Below are 19,440 nucleotides of genomic sequence, written 5' to 3'. Positions count from 1 at the left end.
TGCAGGGGCCATTGAAAATAATATGCTAAGAATAGATAAGGCTCAAGGACAGTATCTCTAGCTAGTTGCACTTTCAATGAACTCCAGTAGTCAAGGACAGTATCTCTAGTTGAACTTTTAATGAACTCTAGTAGGCGCCAAGAGGCAGACAAAATAAGAAAGAACTTAGAGACAAGGAACTAAGCAGAAGGTTATATCTGGGTGCAGAAAGTTTGTTTTGCATTGTGTTATTTTTGCTGACGTGGGATTTATGGAGTATAAATAAAGTGAGGCGGAGGCTCTAGGCGTGGCCGCCATGTTCTCTGTTTGTCTTTGTCTCTTGTGTCTGTTCATTCTCCACCACCCCCAGCACGGTCCCCAATATGGGAAGATTTGGCAGGTAGGGTGCAGCCAAAGGTGTCTACAAGTGATCCCTACAACAAGTGAGTGTTGGCTGCAGAGATCCTCACGGTAACTTTCACTCACTCACTCACTCATCATTCACTTGCTCACACCCCATATAGTCAACCTTTATCAAGCTCCTTCTGAGGCCTCAGACAGTGGGATATGCACTGGAGGAATAAGATCTCTAAGATCAGGCATTTGCCATTTTGGAGCCTATAGATTAGTTGGAGAGATGGATTATAATGAGACAAAGTAATACATTCTGAAATGTATTTCACAGAAAACTAGCAGCATGAGATGCTCTCCTTGGATATTCTTAAACCACTTATCACAGTGTATGGTATATACTAGGTGTCCAACTAGTGTGGATGGAATAAGTGGATGAATTTTTAAAATTTTGAGAAATCCTGTACTAAATAAATTACTTCTCTAACTTTGTATTTTACAATTATTTTATGTTTAAAGAAAAATTGCAAGAAGAACACAAGGAAGTATTAAATACCCTTTATATACTTTACCAACTGTTAACGTTTTGCCACATTTGCTTCATCATTCTCTCTTTCTTGCTCAGGACACACACACAGATACACAAGTATATATTATAAGTACATAAATAATTATATATAAATGTACATAATTAATATAAATGAATATATAGTATAAGATAGATTTCTGAACCATTTGACAGTAAGTTTCAGACATCATGTTCCTTTACCTCTTATCCTATGAATAAATATATTCTTTTCTTCTTTTTTTTTTTGTGACGGAGTTTCGCTCTGTCACCAGGCTGGAGTGCAGTGGCATGATCTCGGCTCACTGCAACCTCTGCCTCCCGGGTTCAAGCGATTCACTGCCTCAGCCTACAGAGTAGCTGGGATTATAGGCAACCACCACCACACCCAGCTAATTTTTTGCATTTTTAGTAGAGACAGAGTTTCACCATCTTGGCCAGGCTGATCTTGAACTCCTGACCTCGTGATCCACCCACCTCGGCCACCCAAAGTGCTGGGATTACAGGCGCGAGCCACTGCACCCAGCCAGAATAAATATATTCTTACAAAACTATAGTCCATTTATAGAAATCAGGAACCTTAGCTTTGGTGTGATACTATAAACTTTATGCAAATGTATTCCGATTTTCCCAAAACTGGCATATATAACTCTCCAGCCCCAGCTCGGAATCCAGGATTATGCCTTGCAGCTGGTTGCCATGTCTTTAGTCTTCTCTAATCTAGAACAGCTCCTCAGCTTTCCTTTGTCTTTCATGACATTGGTGTTTCTGAAAAGAACAGGCCAGTTATTTTTTAGAATGTTCCTCATAGTGAATTGTATTATGCTTTCTTATAATTAGATTCAGAGTCTGCATTTGGGAGGCAGGAATACCACAGAAGTAATGTGTTTTTCTCACTGCATTCTATCATTAGGTTATTAGGGTTTTTTTGTTTTGTTTTGTTTTGAGATGGAGTCTCGCTCTGCCACCCAGGCTGGAGTGCAGTGGCGGGATCTCGGCTCACTGCAAGCTCCGCCTCCCGGGCTCACGCCATTCTCCTGCCTCAGCCTCCCGAGTAGCTGGGACTACAGGCGCCCACCACCTTGTCTGGCTAGTTTTTTGTATTTTTTTAGTAGAGACGGGGTTTCACAGCGTTAACCAGGATGGTCTCCATCTCCTGACCTCGTGATCCACCCGTCTCGGCCTCCCAAAGTGCTGGCTTGAGCCACAGCGCCCGGCCAGGTTTATTTTTTTGACGTCAGTTTTTGGGTCTTCTTTGTGATGCGAACTTTGATGACTTGGCTAAGGTGTTATCCACCAAGTTTCTTCACTGTCAGATAACTTTGCTTTACCTTTATAATTAATAGAGGCTATGTGAGAAGATACTTTGGAATATACAAATTCTTGTTCATCAAATTTTCACCCACTAGTTTGAGTATCCATTGATCGTCTTTTTTAAAATAATTTTTATTGTAGTAAAATACATAAAATTTACCATCTTAATCATTTTTATGTGTACAGTTCAGTGGTATTACATACATTTATAATATTGGGCAACCATCATCACCTTCCACCTCCATAACTTCTTTCATTTTTTAAGACAAACTCTATAAATTTACTAAACAATAACTCCATATTCTACCTTTCCCCCAGTCCCTGGAAACCATCATTCTTTCTGTCTCTATGAATTTGACTAAAGTATTTCACTTAAGGGGAATCATACAGTATGTCTTTTTGTGACTGGCTTATTTCATTTAGCATAATGTTCATCTATGTTGTAGCATATATCAAAACTTCCTTCCTTTCTAAAGCTGAATAATATTCCATTGTATGGATGTACCACATTTTGCTTATCTGTTCATCTATTGATGGACACTTTGGTTGCTTTCACATTTTGGCTACTGTGAATAACGTTGCCATGAACTCAGGTGTACGAATATCTGAGACCCTGATTTCAATTACTTTGTGTATAAATCCAGAAGTGGAATTGCTGGATCATATGCTAGTTCTATTTTTACTTCTTTGTGGAACCGTTCTACTATTTTTCCACAGTGACTGTGTCATTTTGTATTCCCACCAACTGTGGACAGGTGTTCCAGTTTCTCCACATCCTTACCAACACTTATTTTCTGTTTGTTTGTTTGTTGATCGTAGCCATTCTAATGGGTATGAGGTGAAATCTCATTATAGTTCTGATTAGTGATGTTCAGCATCTTTTCATTTACTCGTTGGCCATTTGTAGATCTTCTTTGGAGGAATGTCTATTCAAGTCCTTTGCCCATTTCTGAATTGGGTTTTATAGTCGTTGAGTTTTAGGAGTTCTGTATTACACTTCATCTAATAGTCACTGATGGCTCATTGCAACATTTACATAAAAACCAGAAGGAAAGAGAAAGAAGGGGAGATGGAAAGCCTTTTAATTTTTAATTTTGGGGGGTACATAGTAGATCTACATATTTATGGGGTACATTAGATACTTTGATGTAGGCATGCAATGTGTAATAATTACATGATAGAAAATGTGGCATTCAGCTCCTCAAGCATTTATCCTTCGTGTTACAAATGACCCAATTGTACTTTTTTGCTATTTTTAAATACACAATTAAATTATTATTGATTGTAGTTACTCTGTTGTGTTATCCAACGCTGTATCTTATTCATTCTTTCTAATTTTTGTACCTATTAGCTATCCCTACTTTCCTCCTACTCCCTGCTACCCTTCCCAGCCTCTGATACCATCCTTCTACTCTATCTCCATGAGTTCAATTGTTTTGATTTTTAGCTCCCACAAATAAGTGAGAACATGTGAAGTTTGTCTTTCTGTGCCTGACTTATTTCACTTAACATAATGACCTCCGGCTCCATCCCTCCATGTTGTTGCAAATGACAGGATCTCATTCTTTTTTATGGCTAAATAGCACTCCAGTGTGTATATGGACCACATTTTTTTTCCATTCATCTGTTCATGAACACTTAGGTTGCTTCCAAATGTTGGTTGTTGTGAATAATGCTGCAAAAAACATAGGTGTGCAGATATCTGTTTTATATACTGACTTCCTTTCTTTTGTGTATATACCAGCAGTGGGATTGCTGGATCATATGGTAGCTCTATTCTTAATTTTTTGGGGAACCTTCAAACTGTTCTGTATAACTGTAGTGGTTGTACTAATTTCCACTGATGATTCTTAAATGGATCAGTTATTGTGCTGATTACAAGATGGCCAATCATATTTATTAGATGGAATTCTGCTGTCAGGAAGCGCTTTTCCATATTTTCCATTTGTTTGTTTGTTGACTATCAATTTGGACTCATAGATTTTAATGGTATTTAATGTGTTATAGCCCATTATGGCTGTTATTTCTTTTGATGCTCGAGTTTTACCAGAGCAATCTGCTTAACCCAACATTTCCTTAACTCACTTCCCTACAAAATGTTTTTCCTTGGGGATACCCACTGGTATCCTGTTGAGAGTGTTCAATGGAGTGTACCGTGGTAATCCTGCTGCCACACCTTGAGAGTGGCACAGCCATTCTCTATAGCAATCCACTTGTGGCTGGAGTGGTATGGAAAGCCTTTATGAAGAAATTGTTTGAAGTCTTCTGATAAGGCAAAATGCAGGTGGAAGAAGAACAGCATAGTCAAAGGCACAGGAGTTAGAAGATATAAAATGTATTTTTAGTGCAGTAAGATGACCAGCTTGGCAGGGAAGTAGAAGGGAGAAAGGCTGAAAATGAAGATTGGGAATATATTGAAAAGGGCCTTGAAAGACAACCTAAGGAACTTGGATGTTACCTTGAATATGTGGGTGGTCATGAAAGGCATTGAGCAGGGAACTGATGTGATGTGATAAAAGCAGAACTGCAGTACAGGAGAAACGAACAATGTGGTACTAAGCTAAGAGGCTCTTACTGTTGTCTACAAGAAAGGTGATAAAGATTGCTATTTTGGGCATTTATGATTTCTTCTATGATTTGTAACTAGGATATTGAGTAAACTGGACTCATGTTAATTTCATCTACTTTCCTTTAAACTTCATTCAAAGGACAAATTCTGGAAGTTTCATGAACTTTTTATTACTCTTAGTCAACAAAGAATCCTATGGTTATTTTTAAGTTGCCAGTCTCAATTCAGGACGGTGTGGTGAGGATAGCAAGAAAGCTCTCCTTTAATTGGTACTGTTGTAAGATGGCTTCCGGCTTTCTGAGCCTTTTAGGTGTTTGGAGCTGACTCTTTCATTCTTCTTGTGATGGCTTTCAAGGATCTTCAAGGGCCACCACAGGAAATATTTGCATGCATGTGTCATGACACAAGTGACACACTTTTCTCAGGCTGCTGTTCTCCATCACCTCCAGTTTGGGGAAGTCCACTCCACACAGTCTCTCTTTATTGAAGGCTCTATCCTGTATTTTGGGAAATGATTTAAAGACCTCCAAGCCAACTCTTTTTATCTCATGAATGGCTTGCACTACATCCATAGCCAACACTTCTGCATCCTTTGCTCTGGCAAGCTCTGGGAGTATGTACCAACCCCAGCACAGCCACATCTCCAACTTAAGTTTAAAGAGGAGTTTAAACTTGTCATTGTCAGTACTAATTTCTTGTTAAGCCTATCTCTTCCCCTATGCTGCAAAGGTAGAATGTTAGATTTCTTTGTAGCACGAAGCAAGCCCCCTCACTAAGTTTGAGGTGGGAGGCAAATACTCCTCCCCTTCTCCTTTAGGAAGGTGTGGGCAGTATAGTTCCTGCTAACAAAAACCTCATCATGAATTCTTTCTCTTTATTATTTCAATAATCCACATCCTTTTAAGCTTTGGTAATGTGTGAGAAGTACTGAAACGGGTTTTCGTAGATTTCCTTTGACAATTCACAGTGGAAACTGACATGGCACTTTCTAGACCACTTTTTCCACCTTATTGAACCTAGTGAGGGATCTTTAGTTTGAGATTTCTCTTCCATTTCTGACATGTGTTAGTGTTGACTAATACCCATCACATTCAATGCTCTGCTCTGAGCACAGGCCAACAGACTGGCTTTCCACAGTCACACGCAGGGTCTGAGAGTGTATACTCAAAGCTGCAAAGTCCAAGGTCTGCATGCCATGCTCTCAGAGGCCCCTGGAATTCACAGGTGTGATCTAGCCGTTGAAATGAGATGACAGGTTTGATTTGAAGTGGACTTTGCCTTGGTCGAACCAATGTGGAAGGTGCAATGCCTGCATGTTCTGTTGTGGGTCCCAAGGTGAGCACTGAGGTACAATTATAGAATTTAAGGATTTGAGCATATACATAGCCTGGCTGTAGTTTATAGGTTCATTCTTAAGGAATTGTCAATAAAAATACCTAGGTTTTTACGATATATTTAGCACAGTGTATTAGGCCTTTCATGCTTTGCTATAAAGAAATACCCGAGGCTGGGTCATTTATAAGAAAAGAGATTTAATTGGCTCACAGTTCTGCAGGCTGTATAAGCATGACACCGGCTTGTGCTCGGCTTCTGGGGAGTCCTCAGGGAGTTTTTACTTATGGCAGAAGGCAAAGCGGGAGCAGGCATATCACATGGCCAGAGTAAGAGCAAGAGAGAGAGAGAAGAAGGCGATGCCACGCGCTTTTAAATATCTCATGAGAACTAATTCACGACTAAGGGGGTAGCACTAAGCCATTCATGAGAAATCTGCCCCCATGATCATATTGCTTCCCACTAGGCCCCCCTTCAACACTGGGGATTACAATTAAACATGAGCTTTAGAGGGGCAACGTCCAAACTATATCACACTTCCCACTAACTCTACAAATTCTTGAGTGAGACACTGAAGGAAGAAATTAATTGCAGAAGGATGACTAAGTATACCTATGATATATTTTTCTTTCATTTCTTTTAATAGGTGGTGGAGAAAAATGCAGATCCAGAGACAACCCTTTTGGCCTACCTGAGAAGAAGGTGTATCCTGACTTTGGAGTGGGAGTGATGGAGAAGGGGGGCAATGGTGACTGATTCTCTGGGCCTTACATTGTTTCCTAGTGACTGGTGGGGTGGCCATGAGGTGTGGAGGAAAGAGCGCTGGATTAGGACTTGGGACACCTGCATTTTAGTTGCCCCTGTAATCTGAGATTCTCAGCTACTGAATGAGAGGATTGTTTCTGGTGATCTTTGAGGTGTTTCCCAGCTAAGACTCTAGTAATGCCAAGGTTTAATCCAGGGCCTGTAGAAAGGCCCTCATTAGCCTTGGTGAGCTTCATGGTCATTCCTCTGTGGAAAGAGGGGGCCTTCCTTAGGTGACATTTGCTTAATACATAAATGCAGTTCCTGGGGAATGTTTCCAGCTCTGCCTAGGTGGAGGAAAGCAAGGGAAGTTGTGTCTATTGGGAAAAGGATGCTTGAGGTAGGAATCCTATACAGGTAGCATTCATTGTAGAAACAGCAAACAGGGAGCCCTGGAGGGCGGGGAGACTCTTTAGATAGACTGGGGTGCTGCTCCTCACTCAGTGTCGGGGAGCTTCTGGAAGAGCCCCTAAATCTTTAGTTCTGAGTATCAGAAGTATTCTGAGACCCTGGAACTAAAACAAGAATAATAATTAGAGTTAACATTTGATGAGCACTTCCTATATACAGGCAGGATTCAAAGTGATTTGTGCAGCTCAGCTCAATCTTCCCAGGAATCCCATGGAAGCGTAACACTCCCTTTTCACAGAGGAGGAACTAAGGCCTTGATATGTGAAGTGACCTGCCTTTTGCTAGTGTGTTCTGAGGAAATAGTGATGGAGACTGCACCAAAGCCTAGAGCTATGTTCCCAACCTCTCACCCACACTGGCAACTCTCCAGGGGGCCTGTCAGCAGGACTGTGCTCATCCTGACCTCTGTCAACAAAACCCTCCTTCTCCCAGGGTGGGGTGTCTAGTGGATCTTTCCAATGACATATATGGGGACAGCAAGGATTATTTCAACCCCCACAGAAGTGAGCCTGGAGCCCACGATTTCACTCTGGTTTGCTCCTCTCCTATCATACAGTACAGTGGTTGGCTTTGGTGTACTTTGTTCTGGATTTTTTACCTTAAGTGGGTGTATCTGGAGGTTCACAGAAGATAAACCTGGTGGTGTTGGGGAGTGAAAGTGTCACTGGATCGGATCAGGTGATTGCATGGAACTCCATTGACAGCCCATCTACCTGGGAGGTCTGGGAAGAGAAGCTCATTCTCAGAGATTATTGAGATCAATTTTAGCTTTCTAATAATAAAACTAATTTTAGTTTTTAAATCATTTCCATTGTAGTTTTGAAGCCCCAGAAGCCTCAGAAATTCCTTGTCACAGCAATTGGCTGTGTCACATCTTAAATGAAATGCAAAATTGAAAGCTGGCACATAAATAGGATGATCTTGCAGCTTATGGCTGTCTGTGCTCAGAGACAATTTACGGGAGTTCCAGACTGGGGAGAAAACTCCAGCCTTGACTTTTACTCTAACTTCCAGAGAGGTCTCCAGGCTGGGAGAAGACCTTGCTAGACTTTAGACTGCCACTATTCATCTTCAGGTGCCCCCAGAGTTGTATGACCCGCTGATAGCTGTGTATACCCTGACTAGGACACAGCAAACCTTCACAGATGTGCTGGGGAGGAAGGAGCGCGATGAAGGGAGCTCACCCAGTCTGGAGTCAGATGGCTGTGATGGGGCCACACCGGCAGGGCAACATGAGTTCCTGTGTCATCTTGTGTGACCCACGTTACCTCTTGGGTCTCAGTTTGTTGTTTTTCAAATCTGTGAGGAAATTTCTTTCCTGCCTGCTAACCAAATCATTCTGAAGGTCAAACAGGTATCTAGGTGTAAGTGCTCTTCCAAAATAAGATGTTATATCATTGTTTTTAAATTTTGTCTTGAAAATGAGAGAAGTGACCAGGCGATAATCCCCTCAGTTTCCTCCATCTTCAGTAGGTGGTGGGTGGCTTAGAGGCCTGCAGGTCTGAGGGAGAAGCAGCAATGTGACTCAGGGAAAGTGACCTCCGCAATAGCTGTTCTCTAGCATAGCTTACTAGTTAGGCACTTTTAAAACTCAAAGTAGCCGATGATCTTTCTGCAAGTATATATAAGAGTGTGGCCCAGTATTGGACCCTGACCTAAAAAGAGACCACTCTATTTTAATTTCCATTCACATATCTTGTGGGCCAAATATTCAAAAGCCTCTGGTCTAGCCCTAATTTTGATTCTTGGGGATTTATCAGCCCAAAAGTTCAGAGTGAAAAGCGAGGACTCAGAGGTCCCAAAACAGATCAATGTCTCATTCTGACCCAAGCGGTTTCATGGTGTGCCCAGCTGGGAGTGATGTGAGAACTGCCCCGTATGCTCAGGTGTATGATTTACCTCCTCACACATAGAAGACTTCAACCCAAGAGAAGGCTCTAGGACTGACCAGTTCCTAGAACTCATGTCCCAAGAGATACTACTTGGATGCTGTCCATGGGGTCCAGATGCCTTTGCTCTTCTGTGCAGTGGAGATGGCCCTGTTCCCTGCCTCCCTGGGGTGCAGTGCAGTCTCTCTGAATAAGGAGGCCAGTGGGCCTGCTGCCCTCCTGGGTTAAGGGGCCTGAGCACATATGGGAATGAATGGCTCTGCCCACGGCTCTGCCCATGCATTTCCTAGCAACCCAGCAGACTCCTCTCCCTGAGTTCATTCTCCTTAACTCTTGACCACCCAGTGGGGCTGAGTGGAACCAAGCTCGGCTGTGGAGAGGGAGGCTGTGGGGCTTGCACAGTGATGCTCTCCAAGTATGATCGTCTGCAGAACAAGATCGTGTATCCTTTGCCTGCTGGCACCACCCACGTAGGGGCTGTGATGCAGTACCAACTTGTGAGGGAGTGCATGAGTGTATGTGTGTGCATGTGCACGTGTGTGAACCCGTTTTTAAGGAGAATCTGTGCACAGGAAAACTGTAGAATGATCTCTTAGCAAGTATGTTCTAGGCTTATAATATTGACCAGGCTCCGAACTGCTGATAAAATGACTTTTCTAAAATCCAGGTTTATATCGCATTCCATAAAACCCATCAATAACTCTTCATTGTCCCCAGGACAAAATCTCTTTGCTTAGCGGGCAAGGCCCTGCACAGTAGGCCCCAGGTTTCTTCTCCAGCTTTCTTTCTCACCATGGGCCCAGCACTCCATTCAAGCAGAGATAATTGTGAAATATCAATGACACAGGCCCACTAATTGCTTGGTCTTTGTTTAAGCTGGGACGTTCTCCTACGATTTCCCTACCTGGCTAACTCTTACTAGCTCTTTAGAACTGGACGAAAATATCACCACCTCCAGGAAACCATCCTGGATCTCTCAAGACCAGGTTAGGTGCCCCTTGACTGTGCTGGCCCCATAGTGCCCTGTGCGCAGCCTACCCAAGGTAAACTGAGGCATGATACAATTTTTTTTACAGTTTGAGAAAACAACAGTTCAAGAGTTCAAGCAGCTCCAAATTAGAAGCAGTTCAGGTGCTCCACCAGGTAAATGCAAGCAGGAGGTTTTTGTAGGATGGACACAGGCAAAAAGCAAAGAAGTTATTTGACTGGTTACAATTATACAATTGCTTTATTTGGTCTATCCCATTGGAAAGTCCCTAGTTCTATAATTATAAGTTCATTGACTACTTCTGATTGGTTGATCTTAAGATTTTTTTTTTAAATAAAGATATTCATAAGAAGTAACTCAAGTTAAAACTCTCCTGCAAATCAAGCAGAGTTTAGGTCACTTATGAGGCTTAACTGGTTTTGTCTGCTGAGTCTTCAGGCCTGGTCTCCTTTTAAATTTACTTTAACAAGATTTAAATTGCACCTTCACATGGGCTTCCGCTTTCCCGGTAGGCTGCAGGCTGTTGAAGGGCAGAGCTTTCATCTTATTCATCTTTATTTCCCCAGCCCTCAGCAGAGTGCCTGACACGTTTGGCACTCAATAACTGATGCTGATTGCAAGTGAATGAGTGATGAATAACAGAAGAATGCAAGGAAGTTCTAGCTAAGGGCTTGGTGTCTCACGTTGCCAGGAGGTTCCCTCTCCCTTTCCCCACAGAGGAATGAAAGCAATAGAGGTGAGGAAATGCAGGGAAGCAAAGTGATTGGAGGTTCTGGCACCGAGGCTAAGGAAGAGCCCTGCAGGCAGAAGCATGCTTCAAGGCTGCAGCCTGCCAGAGAAACTTCCCCTTGACTCAGCCTCCAGGGTCAGGCTGAGTAACAGGCAACTGAAAGTGACCCTGGCTCCCTGGCTTCTGCTCTGAGGCTGAGGATGCTCTGATGCCTGATCCCACAGGATTCTGGAAGGGCTCAGCTTTACCTACAAGAAGGGCTTCCTTTGTTCCTCGCCCAGAGTCTTCAGTGGAGAGGTGAGGACACTGATAGAAGATACAAGAACACAAATGGGAGCAGAGAGACATAATGTAAAGTCTCACAAAGTCCTCCAGAGCCCACAGTCAGGCCCATTCTGATGACCTGAGTGGACAATAAATGGAATGACCTTAATCTGGGGTTCTAGCCACTTTTCTGCCAATGCCTGCCTGGCCCCCATCTGCTCCTTGCACCATGTTGCAGTGACAACTGTGGAAGGAATAGGAAGCACCAAGACGAGGCTGCATCCTGTGCAGGTAAACAGAGGAAAGGGAGCTGTGCTCTTGAGATCATGCTGTTTCCTCTGCAGGGAGGCTCATGCCAAAGGTGCAGACTTGCTTTGGGTTGTTGGGCAGAGTTTCACTGCTTAATCTAAGGAGGCAACTGCGCCCTGGCCACCTCCCCATCTCCTCTGGGTACCATGAGGTGAAAAGAAGAAACGCCCAAGGCTGAATCTCCTTCCTGTGAGCTGGTTGGTTATAACATTGCATGATCTCAAGGGACCCAAGAGGTCAACTGAATCTGGTGGCTAGGCCAGTCCAGCTGCACCAGAATTTGGAGGAAGAGATGCAGGGAACCTTCCTCACTTTGTTCTGGAGTGTGTTTAGGAAACTCCCAGCCTTCCCAGATTTGAATTTTGATTATCTGTACCCCCTGTTTATAAGCCCACCTACTCTCTGCAATGGTAATTCTGCACCCCTTACCTCCCACCCACAGATAGTACAAATGTAAACTGCTAGGCCTTCACCTTCATTAGAATGGAGGTTAGCAAGTGCTAAATAAGATGACAGAGATTTAGTGCCTGAGCAAGGCTTTCTCCTTGATGCTGTCAGGCCACCTGAAAATGCATTGAAATCCGAAACGCTTCTGGGGTGAGTGGGCAGTGATAATCTGAGAGGGGTTTGGGGAGACAATCAGGATGCTCTTAGGCCAAGTGGAAAGAAAGGGGAGTAGAGCCCTGTTGGAAGGAATGGCCATTGTCCCCAAAGCATTTTGTTTGACGAAACTTGAGGTCTTTGGGAGATTATAATAGACGTTACCAGAGCTTGGCCCAGGTCTTAATTCTCCCTTGATTATTTGAGGAGACATGTCATTCAGGTGATGGAGTAGGAGCCTCCGCAGAGTGGCTGGTTCTATTCCTTGGAATGGCATCTTGGGCCAGTCAGGTGAGGTCAGACAGGTTGGGGTGATATTGCTTTCCATCTGTAGATTTGTTTCTTAGGCAGGAAGAGGGGAAATTACTAAACTTGTCCAACCTGAAGGAGATGTGAGAGGGTTCATTAAGACTTGTTATTTTCTTTCAAACAAATAGATGAAAGAAAGAATAAATAGTTTAAACACAGGAGTCAAGTATTAGTCCATTCACACACTGCTGATAAAGACATACCAAGACTGGGTAATTTATAAAGAAAAAGAAGTTTAATTGACTCACTTCCATGTGGCTGGGGAGGCCCCACAATCATGACAGAAGATGAAAAGCACATCTTACATGGTGGCAGATGAGAGAAATGAGACCTAAGTGAAAACAGAAACCCATCAGATCTCGCAAGATTTTATTCACTACCATGAGAACAGGATGGAGGACTCACCCCATGATTCAGTTATCTCCCACAGTGTCCCTCTCACAACACGTGGGAATTATGGGAGCTACAATTCAAGATGAGATTTGGGTGGGGACACAGCCAAACCATATCAGGTCATATCTGTATAATCAACCTAAAATCCTCCCTGTCCAATGGTACAGGTTCTTATTCCTAATGCACTTATTTTGGTTACATATAGGCTACAGAGCCAGATTCCACTTCTTGTCCATTTATTTGTTTTCTCTTGGTTTCTGTGACTGTGGTTCTGCCTTTTCCTTCTCTCTCCACGCTAGCTCCTCTTCTGCTCAGTCTCTAATTGCTGCAGTGCCCTGAGCCCTGACCTAGGCTGATCCCCTTCCTCAGCCCTACACTCTCCCTACATGAGTTTGATGTTGTCCACATGCCATCGGCACTTACATTTACAACTTCAGTTTTGACCTCTCCTCAGAAGTTAGACTTACATTTCCCATTGCCTACTTGACATCTCAATACGGATGTCTAATCTCAAACTTAAGAAAACCCTACTTTTCTCCTAATGGTTTCCTTCCCCAGTCTTCTCCCATCTAAATCAATAGCAAAGCCATCCACCCAATTGCTTAAGACAAAAATCTAGACATCACCTTTGACTGTTTCTCTCATATGCTACACCCAATCCATTCAGAAGCTGCCTTCTGGTTATGATAGTCACTGTTCTTGGAAAAGACCTTGCTAGTCATAGCTAACATTGGTTGACTGCCCGCTATATGCAGGTACAGTGTTAAGGGTTTTACATGAATTATCTCAGTTAATCCTCATCACAGCTCTAGAGGTAACTACAAGGATGGTCCTCATCATACAGATGAAGAACCTATGACTCAGAGGGCTTGGAACCTGGCCAAGGTCACAGTTGGTAAATGGTGGCACTGGGGCTTGACTTTGTGCAGTGACTACTACCCCCCACTGTCTCTCAACATGGGCTGGCTCCAGTCGAGTCCTTTGGGGAGCCAGGGAGGGTTCTGCTATCCCAGGTGTCTACGTCATCTGTTCCTTTTAGGAGAGAATTGCCAAAAGCCACGGCTCCCAGTGCGGGTTCTGCACCCCCGGCATCGTCATGAGTATGTACACACTGCTCCGGAATCAGCCTGAGCCCACCATCGAAGAGATTGAGAATGCCTTCCAAGGTACGGGCCTTCAGGCACAGCCTAGGAGGTGGAATGGCAAACGAGGCCCTGAAGAGGTGAGGGCAAGTGCCAGGGCAAGGAACATGAGGGACTACCCTTTGGAGGAAGGGCTCAGACCCCCCACCCCCCCACAATGCAGTGACTAAGATCTGCTAGAAAGCCAACCCTCTCTTAGTTGGAAGAACTCCTGGTTGGTGTGGAGACCTCCTGGGGTCTCCTGCCTTTGGGTTCACCTTCCTGAGGTATCTGTCTGTCTTCCACCAGTATTGGAGTGGTGTTGGCAGTGCGTGGCTGGTGCAGGAAAACTCCACAGGGACTAGTGATATGATTTCCTTCCCTCTCAGATTTCACCAGAACAGAATTCTGCAGGGCAAAGACCACCTATGTGTCTGTTTCTCTGAATTAAATAGAGAAGCCTCCCCATCTATTCACCATTTCTATCCATCATCTATTCAGTTATTTTGAGTCACATCCTATGCCACAGGGATAAAAGACACAGCCTCTACTCTCAAAAAGTTCATACTCTGAAGCAGAGACTTTATAATGTAGTCTGATAGGCTAACTGATGAAGCTATGATCAGCCACTCACTGTGGGAGCACTTAGGAGAGGCACCTGACTCAGTCTGGGCATTCTAGGAAGGCTTCCATTCTAGGAAAGACTTATTGAAGTCATGACAGATATTCTGAAGTCAGTATAGGAGAAGGCCAAGAGGCCTTCCAGACAGAGGTAACAGAATATGCAGCCTGGTAAAGAGAGCACCCAACTTAGCTGCAAGCAAAGTCACAAACTCCTCACCCATTCCAGGGACCTACACTGACATTGCAGTTTTTTCCTTGGCCCACAGGAAATCTGTGCCGCTGCACAGGCTACAGACCCATCCTCCAGGGCTTCCGGACCTTCGCCAGGGTAAGTGTGGACCCCAGAACATCAGTGTCTCTGCTCCTAAAACAGCAACGCTCAGAAATCACTGTTGGGAGGGAAACCAAGGGCCTCTGGTCTACAAACAAGGATGATAAGATGACCAGTTAGTGTGTCTTCCCTCTGGGGACATCTGGCATGGGGAGTAGAGTCTGCTATTTTTATTCAGGGAAGGGTTCTTATGAATAGCATGGGAATTTCTGCCAGTGATGGTCTGGAGACCGGCTTCCTGGAAGAGGCTCACTGCCTAAGAGTTAGCTTCCTCTAGTGCCTTTGGGTTTGGCAGCTTTCCCTTGGAGCCTGGCAGGCTCAGCCCATGGCACAGGTGCTGAATGTAGCATTTAATAACAACCTGGCCTTGCTCAGCACTTGTACCCCTCCTCCTTTCCTCTCCTGGCTGCTTTCTGTGGCTGGCACTCTGTTGGGCTTATGAAACTGGTAATTAGATCTCCAGACAGTTTGTGAACCCCTGCAGTGTTCATATAACTCTGAGTGAGAAGTCACAGCTGGGTGTGTGGGCATTGATTATATAAACACATACATACACCTGCCATCTGGCAAGGAAGGCAAGAGAGCTGGCATCTCCTTTCTTGGCTTAATCTTCCCCCAGGTTGTACCTGACTTCTCAATTGGGCCAAGTTAATCTTGACTCCAAATCAAACCATCTCATTTCAATTTGATCCTGGGTCGAGGGGAGTTACAGACTCCTATGTTTTCCACTCACCTTTAGGGTTGGCACATCATGAAAAAGAGTGCTGTGTGCATATAATCCAAGAAGGGGTGGGTAGACATGGAGACAGGACCTTATAAGGATTGAAAACACCACACTCTGATTAATGCTGCTGCTGATGAAGAATTAGCAAGTGTGGAATTAAATGAAAATGCCTAAAAGCACAAATTCAGATTCTGCAGACCTGTGTTCAATTTGATGCACTTAATTGATGCCCGACCTTGGGCAAGTCTCCTTGTTTCTATCAGGTTGGTGCAAAAGTAACTATGGTTTTGCCATTAAAAGTATGGAAAAAACTGTAATTTTTTTTGCACCAACCTAATAAAATGGTGATTTTATTAGGTGATTTCATTAGAATATCTACCTTACTGTATTTATAAAAACTAGGTACTTCTTGAAAAGCTTTTAGAACAATGCCTGGCACATTTCAGTTATTCAATAAATGGGAACTATAAATTATAATGCTGGTACATTTCTTCCATTAGCCGCTATATAATCTTCCCAAGTTACTCAGTGTTTCCTGAGAACCAGGGATTGTTCATCTTGCCTCTATTTACTTCATTAGAACTTGCTCAAAGTGATAAAATGTAACCAGTCCTCTTAATTTTTCAAAAGAGAAGGATTTTTTTAGTATATCAATTGTCTTCCCTCCTGGAAGTTGAATTCAGCTCCTGAATTCACCATGCAGCACTTACCTCCCTCAATTCAGCTACCTACAGCACAGAGCAGAGCAAGACTGAGAGCTCTGAGCAGCCAAAATGACTGACACACAAAAGGTGTTCAGAAGCTAATGCACGTTCCTCATCGGAGGTCCCCAAGATGTTTCTTCAGAGCCTTTTTACTTTTATTTTACACATAGCTCTAACAAATGTGGTTATCTAGTTTTCCTCTCCACAGCACACACTAGAAAGTGTGTGGAGGGTCAGGTAGAGGTGGGCACACTGCTCACAGCAAGAAGTGACCACAGCTATCTGGCGACAAGGAAAGAAATGGAGAAACCATTAAACAGGTACAAGCAAGACTTCCAGTTTCTGGTCTGGCATGTAAGCAGCTTAGGAGTCTTTATTTCATCTAAACAAGAAGAAAAAAGCTGAACAAACTGAAGAATCAACAATTGCTTTTAGATCCATCAGAGGAATGAGGTCACAGGACAACTCATTGTCTAAAAAATTGGAGAGACAGACAGGCAGACATGGCACATCAGAGCAGAAACCCAGGAGCAAAAACCTCTGCAGGAATCTTTGCCAGGATAGGAAGATGTAAGTACTAACTGATGAATTGCTGGAGTTTATACATGGATATAAACTACAGGGGGATGTAGTCATGGAGGGGGTGCTCTGCATCTTTGTGAGTTTTACCTCCAGGCGGTCCACCAGGTCCTCACAGTAAATGCTGGAGAAAATCTCCTTGTGTTTTGGTAGGGAGTGGGAAAATGAACCATTTTGGAATATACCAGAGTATTCTGTTCTTCTTAAAAAGGCCTGCCCTCAGGAGAAATTATTTTACCACAGCCTAAACTTCTGAGGTTATATTAGAGCCTAACCTACCTTGGGGAGGGGAAATATGCAACCCCCGGGCCTCTGGTCTTTCACCCGTGGGAAGGGAAATACACAAGCCCAGCCCCCTCCAGCCATCCTCTCCCACTAAACGGAGAAAAAAAAAACCCTGAGAAGCACTTGTGAGGTTCACAGGCGAGGGGCACAAGCTCCCCTAATCCTATGACTATACAATACTTCTCCCTCATATCTTACCAATAAATTAACTAAAGGCCTATTTACATCAGATCCTTTTAGCCAGTACATCATGTCCACCTTTCAACCAAAAATTATAAGGCATAGTCAAAGGCAAACACAATTTGAAGAGACTGAACAAATAGCAGAACCAGAGTCAAATAGGGCAGGAATGTTGGAATTAACAAAAGAGGAATTTTATAAAGCTATGGCTAGTATGCTAAGAGCTTTAATGGAAGAAAATAGATAGCATACTAGAACAGATCAATAATGTAAGCAGAGAATGGACATTCTAAAAATTGAAAAGAAATGCTAGAGATTGAAAATACTTATACCAAATTGAAGACCACCTTCAGTGGGCTCATTAGTAGACTGGACATGGTTGAGACAAGAATCTCTGATCTTGAGGATATAACAGTGCAAACTTTCAAAACCAAAAAACAGAGAAAAGGGAGTGAATGAAAACAAAACAGAAACAAATAAGAACTGTGTGATAACTACAAAAGGTGTAACATATGTGTAATGAGAGTATCAGAAGAAGAAGAAAAAGAGAAAGGAAAAGAAGCAATATTTGAAACAATAATGACTGAGAATTTCCCAAAATTAACGTCAGACTTTAAACCACAGAGTCAGTAAATTCAGAGAACACAAACCAGGATAAACACCAAAAAAAACAAAACCAAACAAAAACTACACCAAGGCATGTGATATTCAAACTCCAAAAAACCAAAGGTAAAGAAAAATGACTTGAAAGAAGCCAGAGGAAAACACCCCTCACCTACAGAAGAGCAAACATAAAATTATATCTGACTTTTCCCAGAAACCATGCAAGCAAGAAGCATGGAGTAAAATACCTGAAGTGTTGAAAGAAAAAACCAAAGCACCTAAAATTCTGTAACCTCCAAAAGTATTCTTCAAAAGCAAATGAGAAATATTTTCTCAAACAATACTTGAGAGAATTTGTTGCCGGTAGACCTGTAAGAAATATTAAAAGAAGTTCTTTAAAGAGAAGAAAAATGATGTAGGCCAGAAACTCAGATCTACATAAAGGAAGAGCATGAGAGAATGAACAAGTAAAGGTAAAATAAAAATTTTTATTTTTCTTAATCTTAGTTGGTCTAACAGATAGCAATTTGTTCAAAATAATCATAGCAACAATGCATTTGTTTATGTGTGCATATGTGTGTATATATATATATATATGTGCTTGTGTATAAGTAAAATGAATGACAACAATGATAAAACAAACAAGAGAGAAAAATTAGAAATACTTTGTTATTATAAGATACTATCACTACCTGTAAAGTGGCATAGTGTTATTTAAAAGTGGACTTGGATTAGTTAAAAATGTATACTGCAAACTCTAGGGCAACTACCAGAAAAAAAAAAAGAAAAAAGGAAGTATAATTGATATTTTATGAAAGGAAAGGAGATGAAATTATTTACAATGCTCAGTTAAAATCACAAAAGTCAGAAAATGTGTGAAAGACAAAACTGGAAGCAAAGAACAAGGACGACAAATAGAAAACAATAACAAATATGGTAGATACTCATCCAACTGTATCAATGATTACCTTTAATGTCAGTGATCTAAATATACCATTTAAGAGACATTGTTAGAGTAAACGAAAATAACAAGACCCAACTATATGTTGTCTACAAGAAACCTACTTTAAATGAAAAGACACATGTAGATTAAAACTAAGTAGATGAAGAAAGGTAGACCATGATATACTAATCAAAAGAAAGTGGAAGCAGCATATTAATTTTGTACACAGCAAACTTCAGATCAAGAATAGTTACCAGAGAAAAAGATGGGCACTAAAAATAATAAAGGAATCAGGCCGGGCGCGGTGGCTCAAGCCTGTAATCCCAGCACTTTGGGAGGCCGAGACGGGCGGATCACGAGGTCAGGAGATCGAGACCATCCTGGCTAACATGGTGAAACCCCGTCTCTACTAAAAATACAAAAAAACTAGCCGGGCGAGGTGGCGGGCGCCTGTAGTCCCAGCTACTCCGGAGGCTGAGGCAGGAGAATGGCGTAAACCCGGGAGGCGGAGCTTGCAGTGAGCTGAGATCTGGCCACTG

General features: G+C 42.7%; 1 protein-coding gene across 1 annotated transcript in view; it reads left to right on the top strand.

Moving 5' to 3' along the window:
- Positions 1–19,440, top strand: part of XDH (xanthine dehydrogenase) — an 88,085-nt gene that overhangs the window by 6,412 nt on the left and 62,233 nt on the right. Inside the window, exons 2-6 of the mRNA XM_017854218.1 lie at positions 6,757–6,814; positions 9,560–9,656; positions 11,379–11,487; positions 13,847–13,973; positions 14,819–14,880. Of these exons, the coding sequence (XP_017709707.1) occupies positions 6,757–6,814; positions 9,560–9,656; positions 11,379–11,487; positions 13,847–13,973; positions 14,819–14,880 (453 nt within the window). The remainder of the gene's footprint in view (positions 1–6,756; positions 6,815–9,559; positions 9,657–11,378; positions 11,488–13,846; positions 13,974–14,818; positions 14,881–19,440) is intronic.

This window comes from Rhinopithecus bieti, unplaced genomic scaffold (genome assembly GCF_001698545.2).
Source record: "Rhinopithecus bieti isolate Rb0 unplaced genomic scaffold, ASM169854v2 scaffold_37555, whole genome shotgun sequence".
Taxonomy (NCBI): domain Eukaryota; kingdom Metazoa; phylum Chordata; class Mammalia; order Primates; family Cercopithecidae; genus Rhinopithecus; species Rhinopithecus bieti.
Note: the sequence above shows the minus strand (reverse complement) of the source record. Positions and strands in the feature narration are given on the sequence as shown.